General features: G+C 45.6%; 1 protein-coding gene across 1 annotated transcript in view; it reads right to left on the reverse strand.

Annotated features, from left to right (window-relative positions):
• The window catches only part of LOC122816233 (chloride channel CLIC-like protein 1), a 1,186,501-nt gene extending 1,171,708 nt beyond the window's left edge, over positions 1–14,793 (reverse strand). The window contains exon 1 of the mRNA XM_044088975.1: positions 14,321–14,793. Coding sequence (XP_043944910.1) covers positions 14,321–14,734 — 414 coding nt within the window. The 5' untranslated portion in view covers positions 14,735–14,793. The remainder of the gene's footprint in view (positions 1–14,320) is intronic.
• Between the last annotated feature and the right edge of the window lie 708 nt (positions 14,794–15,501).

Consider the following 15,501-nt stretch of genomic DNA (forward strand, 5'->3'; position numbering starts at 1 on the left):
GCCAAAATGGGGTAATGAGGATTATCCTGCTCCCCAACTGACTGGCTTTCTGCAGAAACTTTAGCATCAGAGGAAGACGAGGGTAAGCATAAAGTAGACCGGGAGGCCAATGTGTTCGAGGGAGAGACAAAGAGATCGCAACAGGGTTGACCCCATTCGGCAAAAATCCAATTCGCTACCTCGAGGTTCAAAGACCACTCGTATGGTAAAAGGATGATGCGACTCAGTCTGTCCGCTAGTATGTTGGACCGCCCCAGAATGTGCGCTGCTATGAGAAAACGGTTGGTGGAAATCGCCCATTCCCACACCCTCATGGCCTCTCGACAGAGTGGGTAAGACCTGGTTCCTCCTTGTTTGTTGATGTACCAGACAACAGACATGTTGTCCGTCTGAATCGCAATCGTTCCTACAGGAAGAAGGCTCTGAAGTGCTTGCAACGCCAACAGCACTGCCCTCATCTCTAGGACATAGATATGCAGTGAGGTCTCAGTGTGGTCCCACGTGCCTTGGACTGTCCTGCCCGAACAATGCCCCCCCCACCCGAGGCGAGAGATGTCCGTGGTCACCGTGGCTAGGGGAGGGGCCATAGAGAAGGGGTGTCCCTTCAGGAGGTCCGGAGATTGGCGCCACCATAAGAGGGCCCTCTTGCAAGCCCTGCTGAGGGGAATGGGATGGTTCAGAGGATATTGAAGAAAGGACCACTGGACTTGGAGGGTCCATTGTAAGACCCTCATGTTCAAACGCGCCATTGGCAATAGATTGATTGCCGCCGCCATTGAGCCTAGAGCCCTCAGGACCAATTCCGCCGGAGAAGCTGGGGATTGAAGAATGGCCCGCACATGTAGCCTCAGGATTCATAGCCGGTCTGTGGTCAGAAAGGCTAGAAGCTTGTTTGTGTTTAATCTGGCCCCTATAAAGTCTATGATTTGAGTCAGGGTAAGAGACGATTTCTCTATGTTGATAGTGATCCCCAGCCAGGGAGCAAGACGAAGAAAGTAGTTTCTGGCTGCGCAGAGTAGATGCCTTGTCGGGGCAGTCAGGAGCCAGTCGTCCAGGTATGGAAAAACCTGAATTCCCTGGAGCCTCAGGTGGGCTGCTATCACTGCTAACACTTTGGTGAACACCCTGGGGGCTGTGGTGAGACCAAAGGGGAGGACCCTGAATTGGTAATGACTGGCTCCTAGCCGGAAGCAGAGAAACCTTCTGGATCGCCTGTCCATCAGAATGTGGTAGTACGCATCCTTGAAGTCTATAGAGCACATCCAGTCATTCTCCTGCAAAAGGGGGAGAATGGATCGAAGGGTGACCATGCGGAATTTCTCTTTGGTTACTGACAGGTTCAGGGGGGAGAGGACGAGGATTGGTCTTAAGTTCCCCATCTTTTTTGGCACCAAGAAGAACCTGGAGTAAAAGCCCAACCCGCACTGGTCTGGGGGGACATGTTGGATGGCTCTTTTTCCCAGCAACTGTTGAATTTACGCTGCTGCGGCCTCCCTCTGATCGGGTGGGACATCGGGGAGGTATCTGGGGCTGCGAGGGGGAAGAGAGAAGGGGATCTGGTAGCCTCTGGATATGATGTGAAGCACCCAGCGGTCTATCGTGATGGACTCCCAAGCTGCTAGGTGCCTCGAGAAACCCCCCCCCCCCGACTGCCTCCAGAGTGGAGCAGTCGGGCAACCCCTCAGGGGTGTTGCGTGGGTTGGTTCTCTGGATCCAAAGTTCTTTGGGCCCACTTTGCCTCTAGGGTGGCGTCCACCCTGTCCTCCGCTGCCGCGGAAGAACTGGAAGTCCGGAGTGGGATGGGACTCTTGCGACTTCCGGAACCACATCTTCTTCTGTCCCTTTTGGTTCTTGGAGAAGGACCTCTGGGGAGCAGAGAAGCGGACTCAGACGGCAGACAACATCTTCTCGTCCTTCACGCTCTGGACCAACGTATAGCAAACGGTTTTGCCGAATAGGGCAGAACCATCCAAAGGGGCATTTGCGAAAGACGCCTTGAAGGGTTCCGCAAAATCACAGTGAAGGAGCCAGGCCTGACGCCTCATGACGAGGCCCACTCCACTGGCTCTAGCAGCTCCTTCCGTGGCATAGGACAGTAGCCACATAGAGGTGTTTGATATGGACCTAAGAGTGGCCATCCGGGTGGAGTATAACTGTTTGTCCTCCGCTGACATGGACTCCGGGGGCGACGCAGCGTACTCTCTGATAAGGTCCTGCTGCAGCCGAATAACATGTGCCATACAGTTCAGCAACCTCGCAGAGAAGGTAGCTGAACTAAAAACCCGCTTCCCTAAACGGTCCATCGACCAAGACTCCTTGCCCGGGGGGGTGGACCGAGGGACTCTCCTGAGCTAGTTCCCTCTTGGTGGCCGCCACCAACATGGCATCTACAGGGGAACCCTTGCTCCAATGGGAAAGAAATTTGTCCGGGCACTTCGGGACTGGCTCCACAGTGTCTGGCTCCTTCCATGCCCTGGTAGTAATAAAATCTACCGGGGGGGGGTCGGCCGGAGGGGACACCCAAGAGGTAGACGGGCCTGCTTCAAACGCCTCCAGGAACACCGATTCGTCTGAGGTAGGCTTTGGGGCAGACCACCCCCCCCTTATTCTGAGCATTTCCATGATGTCACCAAAGGAGACATCTTCGGGGGGTGATCTTGGGGAGCCTTCCCCTTCATCCAAATCTGTGTCCTCAGTCAAGGACTCAGGGGAATCCAGGTACCTCCTCTTGCCTTTCGCTTGTGAGGAACCTCCTCTGGGGGCTGTCCAAGGAGGTCTCACCAGCAATGTCTTGTTCCAAGGGAACGACCTGGGATGTCAAAGCAGGCTGTCCTTGGGGCCGGGTGATGGAAGTCTGGCCCAACAGAGAAGGAGTGCAGGGTGGAGCCGTGGCAAGGGCCGGGGGCCTGGAATCTCTCGACAGAGCCCTCTCCACCATATCGAATGCAAAGGGAGAGCTGCTCTCTCTAGGATCTGAAAGCAGACCCAGGATCCGAAAGCAGACCCTCACTCGGATCTGATGGACGGATCGTGGCCGGCGCCGAAGCGATCGGATCAGACGGACCAGTATGCTCTGACCTGGGCGAAGCCGAAGGCATACTGATACCCTCGGATCCAAAGCTCAGCCCTCGGCTCCGAGAGCTTGGATTCGAAGAGAATGGACCAGACAGACTCGAGGGAAGCGTCGGCGCCAAAGTGCCCGAAACTATTTGCGCCGACACCCCCCCCCCGGCTCCAAGGCTGCCCGCCTCCGAAAACTCCGAGCCTGGGAAGCGGGATGGAGAAAGAGCTATGGGGGCAAAGAAGGGGGTCGAGCTCCCCCTCCCCCCCGGAGGGGGGAGGGCAGAAGCACTCCCATTTGCAGCTGGGCCTGGAGGAATCTTACATCATCCGGTCCAAATCTGCATCAGTGAGACTTCGGGTCGATCTCAATGAGGCCACCGAGGCGGGACGGGAGTGCCACCTTGATGACCTCGAAGGAGATCGGGTCGCCTCCTCCTCAGGACCCGGTGAAAACCAGGGGGACCGGAGCCAAGAAGGAGGAGACCCAGAAGTCCTGGAGGGAGAAGACCGCTTAGCCGGGGGGGGGCCCAAAGCGGAGGCCTCGGCCTGCCGCTTGTGGTGCTTCTCCCTCCTTTTCTCTTTCCTTGCCTCCGTCTCCTCCGGGCCTAAGGCGGGAGGTTAATTCCCGGCCGGGGGGAGGGAAGCAGGAGTGGCAGCCGCCACAGCCGCAGTGGGAGCCATGGAAAAACCGGAGGTAGAAGCCGAGTCCGGGGGCAGCAGACCCACCAGAATCGGCTTAGACCTCCGGTCCTTAAGTGCTCTGGGGTTGAACGCCGCACAAATGGAACAACCAGAAGACAGGTGCTCAACCCCAAGGCACAGCACACACCGAGTGTGGCCATCCGCTGGGGACAGCTTATGGCCACGCTCAGTGGACTTGGAAAAGACAGGCTTTGGGGCCTCAGACATTTCTCTTTTTTTTTTCTTTTTTTTTTTTTTTAAATAAAGAAAAGAAGCCACACACGTTAGGCCCCAAACACGCACACACAAAAAACCCTAACGGAACCACGGGGGAAGGGGGAGGGTAATTACAACAAAAATATAGATTTATGCTAGGGAGATTTTAACCAAAAGGGACCTGAAAACACACACAAACAAACACAACAGAGAAGGGGAGATAAAAGTTAGATTTTTCTCACGAAATTCCTGATCGCCTGGAACTCAAGATCAAGCTGCTGTTGGTTAAACCGTGGCAAAATCTGGGGTCAGTTAGGGTTGGCAGGGGATTGTGGGTAGGGGAAGGAGCTTGGAGCTCGGATCTAAGCTGTTGGAAACTGCCGGCTCGGATCCGAAGTCGGATCCGATACCCATAGGTTGCTGCACAAATGAAGTTAACTACTTCAGATAGCTTTTTTTTAAAGGAGAGAGAAATTTACCAACAATGGTAATACAAAAGGGATTAACTTGTTTAAAAAGGTAACAAAATACCAGCTATGGTAAGAGAGACAGACATACTATATGTAAAGAAAAAGTAGCAGACCTAATGCCAGCCATAAGCTGAGAGGGAGGAAGAAGAAAAATAGTATACAACAGAAAAATTAACTGCTTTAAAGAATAAAACGTACAAATATTTGCTATACAGCAGCTTGAGGGAGAAACTTGTATCTGGGCATGATGGTGGCAAAGGAGATCAGATGTAATGGGGATGCACTAAGGCATTATAAGTAGAGGGAGAAGTTCAAAACTTGGATCCGATGTCTGGAGTATGCAGCCGAGTCAGAGCCAAGGATTGGATCTCAACTTATGAATTGAGTAAGAATAAAAAGGCCATCAGCAGATAAGAAAACATCACTTATCTTACTATCCCACCCTTGAGTTAGTGGTGACCACGTCTTATCGGTAAAGTGGCAAATGAGATCTGAGGTAACTTAGGAGAAGAGAGTGATTGTGGGTACGTGGAGGAGTTTGAACTATGGAGCCTTAAGTCTATCAGAGTGGCCAAATACGTACCCAAGGTTAGATCCAAGACCCATCAGTTGAGGAACACATTAAAAGACTACATCAGATCACACTTTAAACAAGGAGTAGTGATCTGAAAAACAGAAAAAACTAAACCACACAAAGTAGATTTTTCTTCATAGGAAGGAGCGCAGATAAAACATTCCTCGTACTTTCAAAATTAGTCAAAATAAACTTTAACATGTTGTTGCGTCTTTCAGCCCTTCCCGGTTAGGGGTCGCCACAGCGGAACTCTGGTCCGCTAATGATTGGTAGTTGATTTTTAGGTGCCGAGTTACCAGCCCTGACGCACAACCTTCAACAAAGGTACGCCCATTAACGCATGTCTCCACGCAGAAGACGCTCTAGCTGAGAATCGAACCGGACAGCATCTTACTGTGATAAACTTTAGCATATGAGCCTAAATTCAAAATCCCAGAAATTAAAGTTTCAGAAGCATGCATAACTTATCAATTGTTTTATTGTTATTGTCAGAAGGGGAAGATTAGAATGAACAAAATACTTGGCAGCTGCTGGACTAATTAATCTACAGCTGCTGGGTCAGGTCTGGGATAAGTGTATAAAAATTTGAAAGACCGAGGAACTTTGTACATTATAGCTGTTTTCTTAGGTGCAACAGGTTGGCTATCAGGGAAACCACAGGCTGTGACAAACACATCCTCCAGTACTTGACAGCACCAAGGGTGGGGGTGGTGGTCGGGAGAAAGTAAGAGCTTCTGGGAATGCCAGATGTAACAATACATAGTATTTTCTGAGGGAAGGAGAAACCCCAGTGCTTTCCCACTGAAAATACTGGCACATTCTGGAAATAGTCTTAGAGAATAAGAATCCTTGATAGGGAGATTCAGATAACAAGCAAGGAGAAAAAAAGTACAGTTTTGTACCTACCATAAATGTAGATGTTCGAGGATCCACATTGCTGCAGTCCTAACTATTGGGTAGTCCGCTGTCCAGTCGGCCCGAATACCAAAGTATATGGCTGACGTCGGTCAGGGCGCATTAGACTGACGTCAGTACGTCAGGGTACTAATGCGCATGACCGACGTCATATCCTCAGTCTTTTCTTGCCCCAGATGTCAGAAGACCCTAAAAAGACAAGGCCCAATATACCTGCACCAAAAATATGTACAATATATACAAAAGTATCAGCATATAACCTCACCTACACAACCACCCCTAAACACAGAGGGGAAGGAGGGAGGGTAAATTGGACTGCAGCAATGTGGATCCTCGAACATCTACATTTATGGTAGGTACAAAACTGTACTATGTTCTTCATTCCACATTGCTGCAGTCCTAACTATTGGGTAGAATCCCAAAGCAGAGGTAAGGGAGGCTGGCAAATCATAAAGAAGCAGGAGCTGACAACATGCCTTGCAAAATAGCTGTGGCAAAACCAGCCCTAGACTTAGAGTAGAGAGGAAGGTGATAATGCTTAGAGAAAGTATGCACTGAACTCCAAGTAGCTGCCTCCAAAATATCCCTAGTTGCCACCCCCCTTAAAAATGCTGTTGAAGTGGCAGTAGCCCTAGTGGAATGAGGCCTAATCCCAGCTGGAATCTCCTTGCCATGATGGGAATAACAAAATGCAATGCAAAACCCAATCCACCTAGAAATAGTTTGTTTTGACACAGGCTTGCCCTGCGAACTCAAAGCAAAAGAAACAAACAACTGCTGAGACTGCCTAAAATCCTTAGTCCTGCTTAAATAATAACGCAATTGCCTGTGTACATCTAAAGTGTGCAAAATCTTTTCCCCTTTATTTTGGGGGTCTGCATAAAAGTAGGCAAATGAATAGTTTGGTTTAAAGCCACACTAGAAACCACTTTAGGCATAAAGGAAGGATTAGTACGTAATGATACCCTATCCTTATGGAAAATCAAAAAGGGCTCTACTGCCATAAGGGCCTGCAACTCAGACACCCTTCTTGCAGAAGTAATAGCCAACAGAAAAGCAGTCTTCCATGACAAGTATTTCAATTCAGCAGTAGCCGCAGGCTCAAAAGGTTGTAGAGTAAGTTTTCCAACACAAAATTGAGATCCCAAGCAGGAGTAGGAGCTCTCGTGGGGTCTTATATTCTTTGCCCTCTAAGAAACTGCTTGAACAAAGGATGCGAAAACAATGGTGGGTCACAATCATAGTGAGCTGAAATTGCTGCAGCATGAATCTTAATGGAAGAGAAGGACAAACCTTTGTCCAATAACTCAGTAAGATATTGAAGAGCCACACTCAAATTAGGCTCAGAAATCTCCAAATGCTTTGCTGTACTCCAATTTAAACATCTCTTCCATTTTTCTGTACACTTTCCTTGTACTAGGTCTTCTAGCTTCCATAATCACATTTAAAACTTGTTGAGGAAGTTGAGACCTGCTGTGTTTCAACACAGAATATGCCAGGCTGTTAGATGAAGAGAGTGAAGCTTGACATTGAGCAGATGACCGTCCTTCTGAGATAACAGATGTGGAATCAAAGGTAAAGGCCATGGAGGCTTCCTTACCAGACTCCTTAGTAGTGGGTACCAGTGTTGCGAGGCCAATCTGGAGCTATTAAAATCATCCTTGGCTTGTCTTGTCTGACCTTTAAGAGCACCTTTGGAAGAAGAGGCAGAGGTGGAAAGGCATACACATGAAGATTTTTCCAACTGAAAGAAAGAGCATCCACTTTCCAAGCTGTGTGATGAAACCCTTTGTGCAAAACTTTGGCAGCTGGTGGTTTAGTGGAGAAGCGAACAGATCTATGTCTGGAGTTCCCCATGACACTGTCAATGTCTGAAATACATGAAGATCCAGTTTCCACTCGTGGGGATCCATGATTTGTCTGCTTAACACATCTGCTAAGGAGTTCTGTGCTCCGGCAGAAACCTTGCCTGAAGAGTTAGTTGCAAGCTGAGCGCAGTCTCCCATAAAATCATTGCTTGCCTGCATAGAGGATAAGAATGTGTTCCCCTTGTTTGTTGATGTACCACATGACAGTTGTGTTGTCTGTTAGAATCAACACCTGCCCTGGAAGAAGTAACTCCTTGAAAGCCATTAATGCAAACTGGACTGCTAACATCTCCTTCATGTTGATATGTAGATGCTGTAGTCTGGCAGGCCACTTGTCTTGTATCCACTTTCCATTTAGATGAGCTCCCAAGCAATGTCCGAGGCATCTGTCGTTAAAATCTGACTCGCCTCTGGCGGGTCACAGAGAGTCCCTTGTTTAGGTGACATTCCTGAGCCCACCACAAAAATTCTTTTTTGAAGGCAAGGCATTATTTGAATGACAGTGTCCAAATCCTGGCAGTGCTGTGTCCATACATTTTGAGATACCATTGCAGCTTCCTCATATGCAGTTTGGCATTGGGAAGCACCAGAATACAAGATGCCATGAACCCTAATGCTTGAAGGACTGTCCTTGCAGTCAGCACGGACTGATGAGATAGTTGATGGAAGTAAAGTGATAGACTCTTTTGTTTGTCCGGGGTTAAAACGCCGATCTGGGCTGCTGTATTCAGTCTCACACCCAGAAAGCACATGTCTTGAGAGGGTACTAGACTGGACTTTATTTCGTTCACAGAATACCCTAGGCATCTTAGCACTGCTATAACATATTCCAGATGCTGTAGAAGGTCTTCCTTTTCTTGAGCCAGAATCAGGCAGTCGTCCAAGTAAGGATAGATTTGAATTCCTTTTAGCCTGAAGTAAGCTATCACTGGAGGCAGAACCTTTGTGAATACTCTGGGCGCAGTAGATAAGCCAAAGGGCAATGCAGAGAACTGATAATGAGAATTTCCAGCTCGAAACGCAGATACTTCCTGCAACTTAGTCTTATAGGCACATGAAGGTAAGCTTCCTTGAGATCTAAAGTTACCATCCAGTGATCTTTGCCCAGCAGAGGTAAAAGCTGTTGTAACGTCAACATCTTGAACTTGGGAATGTCCAGATAAGTGTTGAGGATAGATAAATCCAAAATTGGTCTCCACGTGTTCCCCTTCTTTGGTACTAGGAACAGGCGAGAATAAAATCCTAGGCCCCTTTCTGATACAGGGACTGGCTGAATGCCCCCTATTTGGAGTAACAGAGAAATTTGCTTGTGAGCCTCTTTCCTTTGTGGAGGAGGAACGTCTGGCATGCCTTTGAAAGGGGCAATGTATGGAAATAAAACCTGTAACCGTGGTGAATGATATCCAACACCCATCTGTCTTGAGTAATTAAATCCCAATTTTCTTTGAAAAGAGACAGTCTTCCTCCCAAAGGAGCTGCCAGGCGAGAATCTACTGGCAGCTGAAAAGGCAGGTCATTGGGTCTGTTTACGAAAGGACTGACCCCTGCCCTCACCAGAAGTCTGAGCAGGTGAACTCCCTGTTCTAGGCCTAAAAGAACCTTGAGCTCTGCCCCTACCACGTCTAGACCTACCCCTAGACTGGGAATCATAAGCAGGATATGTCCATCCCTTAGTAGGCCAATTTCTACTAAACTTTGGTGGCTGCACCTGCAAAAAATCTTTAACAGTTTGCATAGACTTAGCTTTGTCCTCCATTTTCTTTAAAACTGCTTCCACAGGCGAACCAAACAACACATCAGACTGTAAAGGAGCATCCAAAATCCTTGTCTTAACATGCTCAGCTAAATTCTGATCCCTCAACCAGGCATGCCTGCGAAGAACAGAACTAGTGGCAGCCACCCTCGAGGAGGCCTGTACAGCATCAAAACCACATTGCAAAGAATGCTTACCCACTTGTTCAGACACATGAACTAAATCCAGCAACTCTTTACACTCAATACCTTCCGCCAAAGCATCCACCTTAGATTTCAATTGTGAAAGGAGATAATTTTGATATTTTAGCATGTGAAACTGACAATTCAACGCCCTCATGGCTAAAGTGGAAGAAGTATACACTTTCTTTCCCCATCTATCCAAAGCCCTTGCCTCTTTATCAGTGGGAACAGGGTTTTTAACAACAGAGGCCTTAACACCTTTAGGTCCCTGAGAAACAGTTTCGGGTCTGCCCTAGGACTCTTAAAAGATACTTATGAGCTTCAGGCACCCTATAGTACCTATCAGGTTTAACAGGAGCAGGAGGCAAAGAATCAGGGTTCAGGAAGCCTCTGCAAAAACATCTTCCACCACATTCAACACAGGAGGTATAGCTAAGGGCCTATGCTGGGGTAAAACAAGAATTCCCTAAGCCTTTTCCTGGAATCAGAGTAATCTTGGCCTTCCCATTTAAAGTGCTCCCTCATGGAATGCAGAGTCTCTGAAAATGAGAAATCCTCAGGAGGAGAAGCTGTAGGAGTGGAATCATCCACATCAGAATCAGAATAAGGAGGATACTCCTGCAAGTCTTCCATAGAAGACTCAGAAGCCTCTGAACACTGTTCAAAACTCTCAAACTCAGGTTCCACCCTAGGCCTCTTATCAGGAGGGGGCATAGAACCTCTAATCAGAGTAATCAAATCTTCTGCCATTTTAAGCATATGTTTCTTAGGCACAGAACCTGAAGTGCTAGGAGAAGCCCCCACTGAAGCTAAACTTGGCCTGCCTCTCAAAGAGGTTTTGGAAACAGAAGGAGAGGCTCTAACTACCTTGGGAAGAGAGGGAAGAACAGTTACCTGAGAAGCCCCCTCAGCCTGGCCTACCTCCTGAGAAGGCACATCCTGCAACAGTAAAGTCTCTGCCTGAGACTCCAAAGAAACTCCTGGCAAAACCTCTGGCTCCACTGAGCCTTCTAAAGAACCGACGTCCGGGACTGCCGGTTCATCAACCCTAGGCTTCGCTGTTTTGTCCTTGCGCTTTTTGGACGAAGCGGGCGTCGGAGCATCCGGCGGCATTTTATAATTACAACGCTTCCCAAACACTAACCTGGCACAGTCTAACCTTCTCTTAATAGTGCGTTTGTTAAATCTAGCACAAGAGCGGCATCCAACAACGTCGTGCTCAGGCCCTAAACAAGGTATACACAAGGTATGGTAATCCCTATGAGGTATCTGTTTCCCACAAGAAATACAGTTATTCACTTTTCTGACATCCGGTTAAATACTGAGGCAAGAAAAACCAAAATGTTCTAGCGGGTACTTAGCCAACTTTGATTCGGTCTGAAACTCCGACTTCAGAAAATTTCAGAACGCCAACCTGCACTCGCAAAACTGCTTCTGCATCGGACCATGCGGCAAAAAAGACTGAGGATATGACGTCGGTCATGCGCATTAGTACCCTGACGTACTGACGTCAGTCTAATGCGCCCTGACCGACGTCAGCCATATACTTTGGTATTCGGGCCGACTGGACAGCGGACTACCCAATAGTTAGGACTGCAGCAATGTGGAATGAAGAACATCTGCATCTGTCCCATCACATTCCTCTCCAGATTCAATATCTTGAAACTCTTCAGGAAAAGATGCATCCCTTTTTGTCTTAACATAAACTACCTGATAAGAAGGGTCAATAGCCTGTACAAGACTCAGACAGATTTAATAAACTATTCCTAACCAATTAAACTGGAGTTTATTTTTCTGTTTCTTGGCAGGAATGTTAGGATAAATAGGGTTATTAGCAACAGCTTCCCCAGAGATGGGCACAACATTCTGGCTAAACAGGGACACCTTCTCTGCCCTTTCTTCCAACAATGACAAAAGTCACACCCCCTTGCCCATTGAAGGTACCGCAACAGCCACAAAAGCTCCAGGTCCATAGAGACACAGCAGTGTCACCCACCTGTGGCTCAGACAAATTACTAGCTTGCTGTGGCAACAAAGTCTGTTTAACTTTTTCTTTTTGTGGATGGAAGAAGGACTGACCACGGAACTGGCAGTTTGTTTCATTGTCAAGTCTGAAATGGTGATTCTTTCCTGGAGAAACTAAGCAGCACAATCTGATAACATTTTAAAAGTAGTATAAAGTCACTTTTCCCAATAAACACACAATCAAAAGCACTCCAATACACTTTACCAGGTCCAAAAAGTAATTTAAATACAGTTTCTCTACAGACAGACAGTTTTAGAATGTTTAAATCAACTTTTAAACCTTCAGTCACAAAACTGTGCTCAAGTTTAAAAGTACATCAAAGTCACAACAATCAATAAAAACACATATTCCTAGCTTAAAACATACTTTCTCCTTCAGGAAAGTAAATTTAAACATTAAAAATAATATGTGGGAGGTTTTCCCCCCACAGGGAACTTATCTGTCCAGCAATGGAACAACACAAGTTAACTGGTGATCCTCAAAACCACTCTCTTTGGCAGCAGGAAAATTCTGAATGGCTTGGAGTGGAAATCTGTCTTCTTAGTCAGTTCAACTCCAGCTGGCTAATGGCTTGAGCTTGGGGAAGATTCTCTGAAGCTTTTGAAGCTGGCCAGCTGTTATTGCAGGACATAACTCATATAGTTTAGGCTACTGCAAAAAGTGATCAATATGAAGAATATGAACTCAATACAATCAAACTCATGTGAGGTTCAGACTGCTTTGCTGTCCTAGAATTCTTGTCACCTGTACCACAGTGTTAAAACCACCTCACATGATTTCTCTCAACCAACACTAGCAACACCTTTATTCCAAGACGTGTGGCACCTTACAACGTGGGCAGCCAGGTTACAGCTGATATTTAAAGGAAAAAATAAGTACAAATTCTGTAGTTTAATCTCAGGAATCCATGAAGGTTTGATGGGATGGCCTTGAATAGGACAACTGAAGAAAGGAACTTGAGCACAAACACCCTAAGCTAAATCATAACATGCAGAATGGAAGAGCAGTAGCAACATCGTCAGGATGATACGGTGCATAGTATAGGAAGGGAACCTGACAATATAGGGACAGCACTCTAAGCCAATGTCAAAACTCATAGTAAAGTACACTGAAACCACTTTTTGTGGTAATGGCAGAGTTGGGAAAAGTTTGTGAGATACCACCACCCCCATGCACACACAGGGGTGAACAGGGGATAAAATAGTTCATTCAAAGTTTGCTGAAAGTAATTTCGGCAAATTTGGAGTTGTTGCATTACCTAGGATTGCTTTTGCTCCATCGGCAATCTGTACAGAAATTGGATTCCAAAGATGCTGTGGTCATAATTCTGTTGTACATGGTTATGGTAAGGTCACACTTGCAGAAGTATGCCAAGTTCTGGTAGCCAAACAAAGAAGAATAGCCACACCTGGAGAAGTGTACCAAAATCTGGCAGTCATACTGAAAGGAACAAATAAAATGGTACAAAATGTACAAAACCAAAGTTATCAAATGGGAGAAGGAAGTGGAAAAGCTATGGATTAAGTAGAGTCAAAGACATATACAAAAAAAAGAAGGTGAGAATAATCCAGATGATACATTGTCACAGGAAAGTGGAAGGGATAAAATTTTATAGGAAAGGCAGACATGGAGAGGGAGATGTATGTTTGAGTTAAGGAGAACATTTAAAAGACAAGAGGAAATATTACATCACAGAGAGGAGAGCAAAGCCCTGGAACATGCTGCCTGGGGTAAGGATACAGCACAAGGCATCAGAGGGCTTCAACATTTCTAAACTCATTCACATATCATAGCCCTCAGTTAATAAGGTGTCAATTCCAGAGGGCTGATAAAATGGGCAGCAAATGCCTGGTGCCGTAAGTCAAAATGACATTTAAATGCTAGAAAATATTTTCAATTATGAAAAATGAAAGCTGCTTTTTTGCCTTGTTTAATTTAAATACATTTCTCACACTTAAAATGCTTAATTGCAGCATTGAATAGCATGAACTTAATAGGCTCATAGGTTAGTACTAGGCTAAGTGCCCTTGTGAGCCATTGTAAGCCTAGCCAATTATCCCTTGCGAGACTCAAACCCTGCACCTTGTGTTTGTAAGGCAAACACCTTAACCATTAGGCCACCCTCCATGATTAATATAGATTGTAACAATAACACCGTGTTTGGTCTACCTTTCAAGTGCCACAGGCGTAAATATAATGATGCAGTCCACAGAGCAAGAGCTATAAGCATAAAGATAAACACAGCAGGACTGCCTCTGTAGTTGTAAATTAGGTAAAATAGAGCAAGGAAAGGACTATTGAAGAGTACAGACAGTTGTAATGGGTCTAGATGCAACACTCAAGTGGGAAAGAGATCACAGTTTTGGTCAGTATATCTGAAACAGTTTCTCTCTTCACTGATGTAATTCTGGGAAGTACAGTATGCAGAAAAAATGTGCTTAGCACACATTATGGATATTGTTCTTACTGTCTACTCCAAATACAGAACAGTCATTCCTTAGCAATGAAGAATACAGTCAAGCAAAATAGAACGTTAATCAGTTAATTTACATATTTTTGCATTACTACTTACTTCTGACAGGACAGCCATCTTTCTTGCCACTTCTATCTGATACAGACGTACCCATTCCCAAGGCACTGTCAGAATAATGCACAGTATAAGAAACAGCATGAATCCTTCTAACCAAGTATGCAATAATACATGACACACAGATGTGTTACTGAAGACAGCAGTATCTGCTCTTCTCTTCCTTGTGGTCAAAGCATTCGGTTGAGGAATTTTTCTTTCAAAGTACAGAAAAGTAAAAGCCACAAACAGTAACACAGACACAGCGAGGCACACCTTAGAATAAGCTGCCCATGCTGGGAAAGGAGACTGAGACGACCAAAGGTCCAGTGGTTTAATATCAGGTTCAGGAACACCAAGAAATTTGTTTTTAAGTTTTGAAACTTTCTGCAGAAGCCAGTGCCAAACAAATGACATCATTAAATTATGCAAATGGCCAGAGTTTCTGTAAAGCACATACCACTCCTCGATTTTCAGTGTGATCTATAAACAAACAAACAAGCAAAACATATCAGTCATGTTTCCAACCAGAACACATTTCCATACTTATTATTATAAAAATGTGCACCATCTATGCAGAAAATCAGCCAATAACCAGCCTAATTACATACAAAATAAATTTACATACAATGGAGTCCATTAAATTCTCAGGTGTAGAATAAGTTTCATTTAATTTTGTCACCAATTAACAGTTCAGATCACTAAAAACATGTTTAATCTGTCCATTACAACATCCAATTTCTGTGTAAATTATAATTCACCTTCATTTACACTGACAGTATTCGAAAAATGACACTGCTGTAATATTTTTACTAACATACTCAGACCAATAAAACCGTAGAACACTTTTTCATTTACATTTCCAACAATATTACACAAAACAGTGATTGTATAGGAACACAAGAGCATACTAGGCAAGCAATCATAGGGACCATAAGATGTCTAGCCATATACATTTATAGGTAGACAAACAAACCTGTTTCAAGCAATTAATAGTGCTCGCCTCACAAACTGACCATGTCCTTACATGTTAACACTGGTGTAAATTTGTGCCTGGATTCCAGTGTAGGGATCTGCTGGAACACCGCTTCAATATTTTGATTAACATAATGCAGAAGTTTGCCAATTAAAAGAAAATGAATTATTTTCCATATAACTAGTATGACAAAAGTAATGTTCTATGATTC

Source organism: Protopterus annectens, chromosome 12.part0, assembly GCF_019279795.1.
Source record: "Protopterus annectens isolate FY-2018-M chromosome 12.part0, PAN1.0, whole genome shotgun sequence".
Classification (NCBI taxonomy): Eukaryota; Metazoa; Chordata; order Ceratodontiformes; family Protopteridae; genus Protopterus; species Protopterus annectens.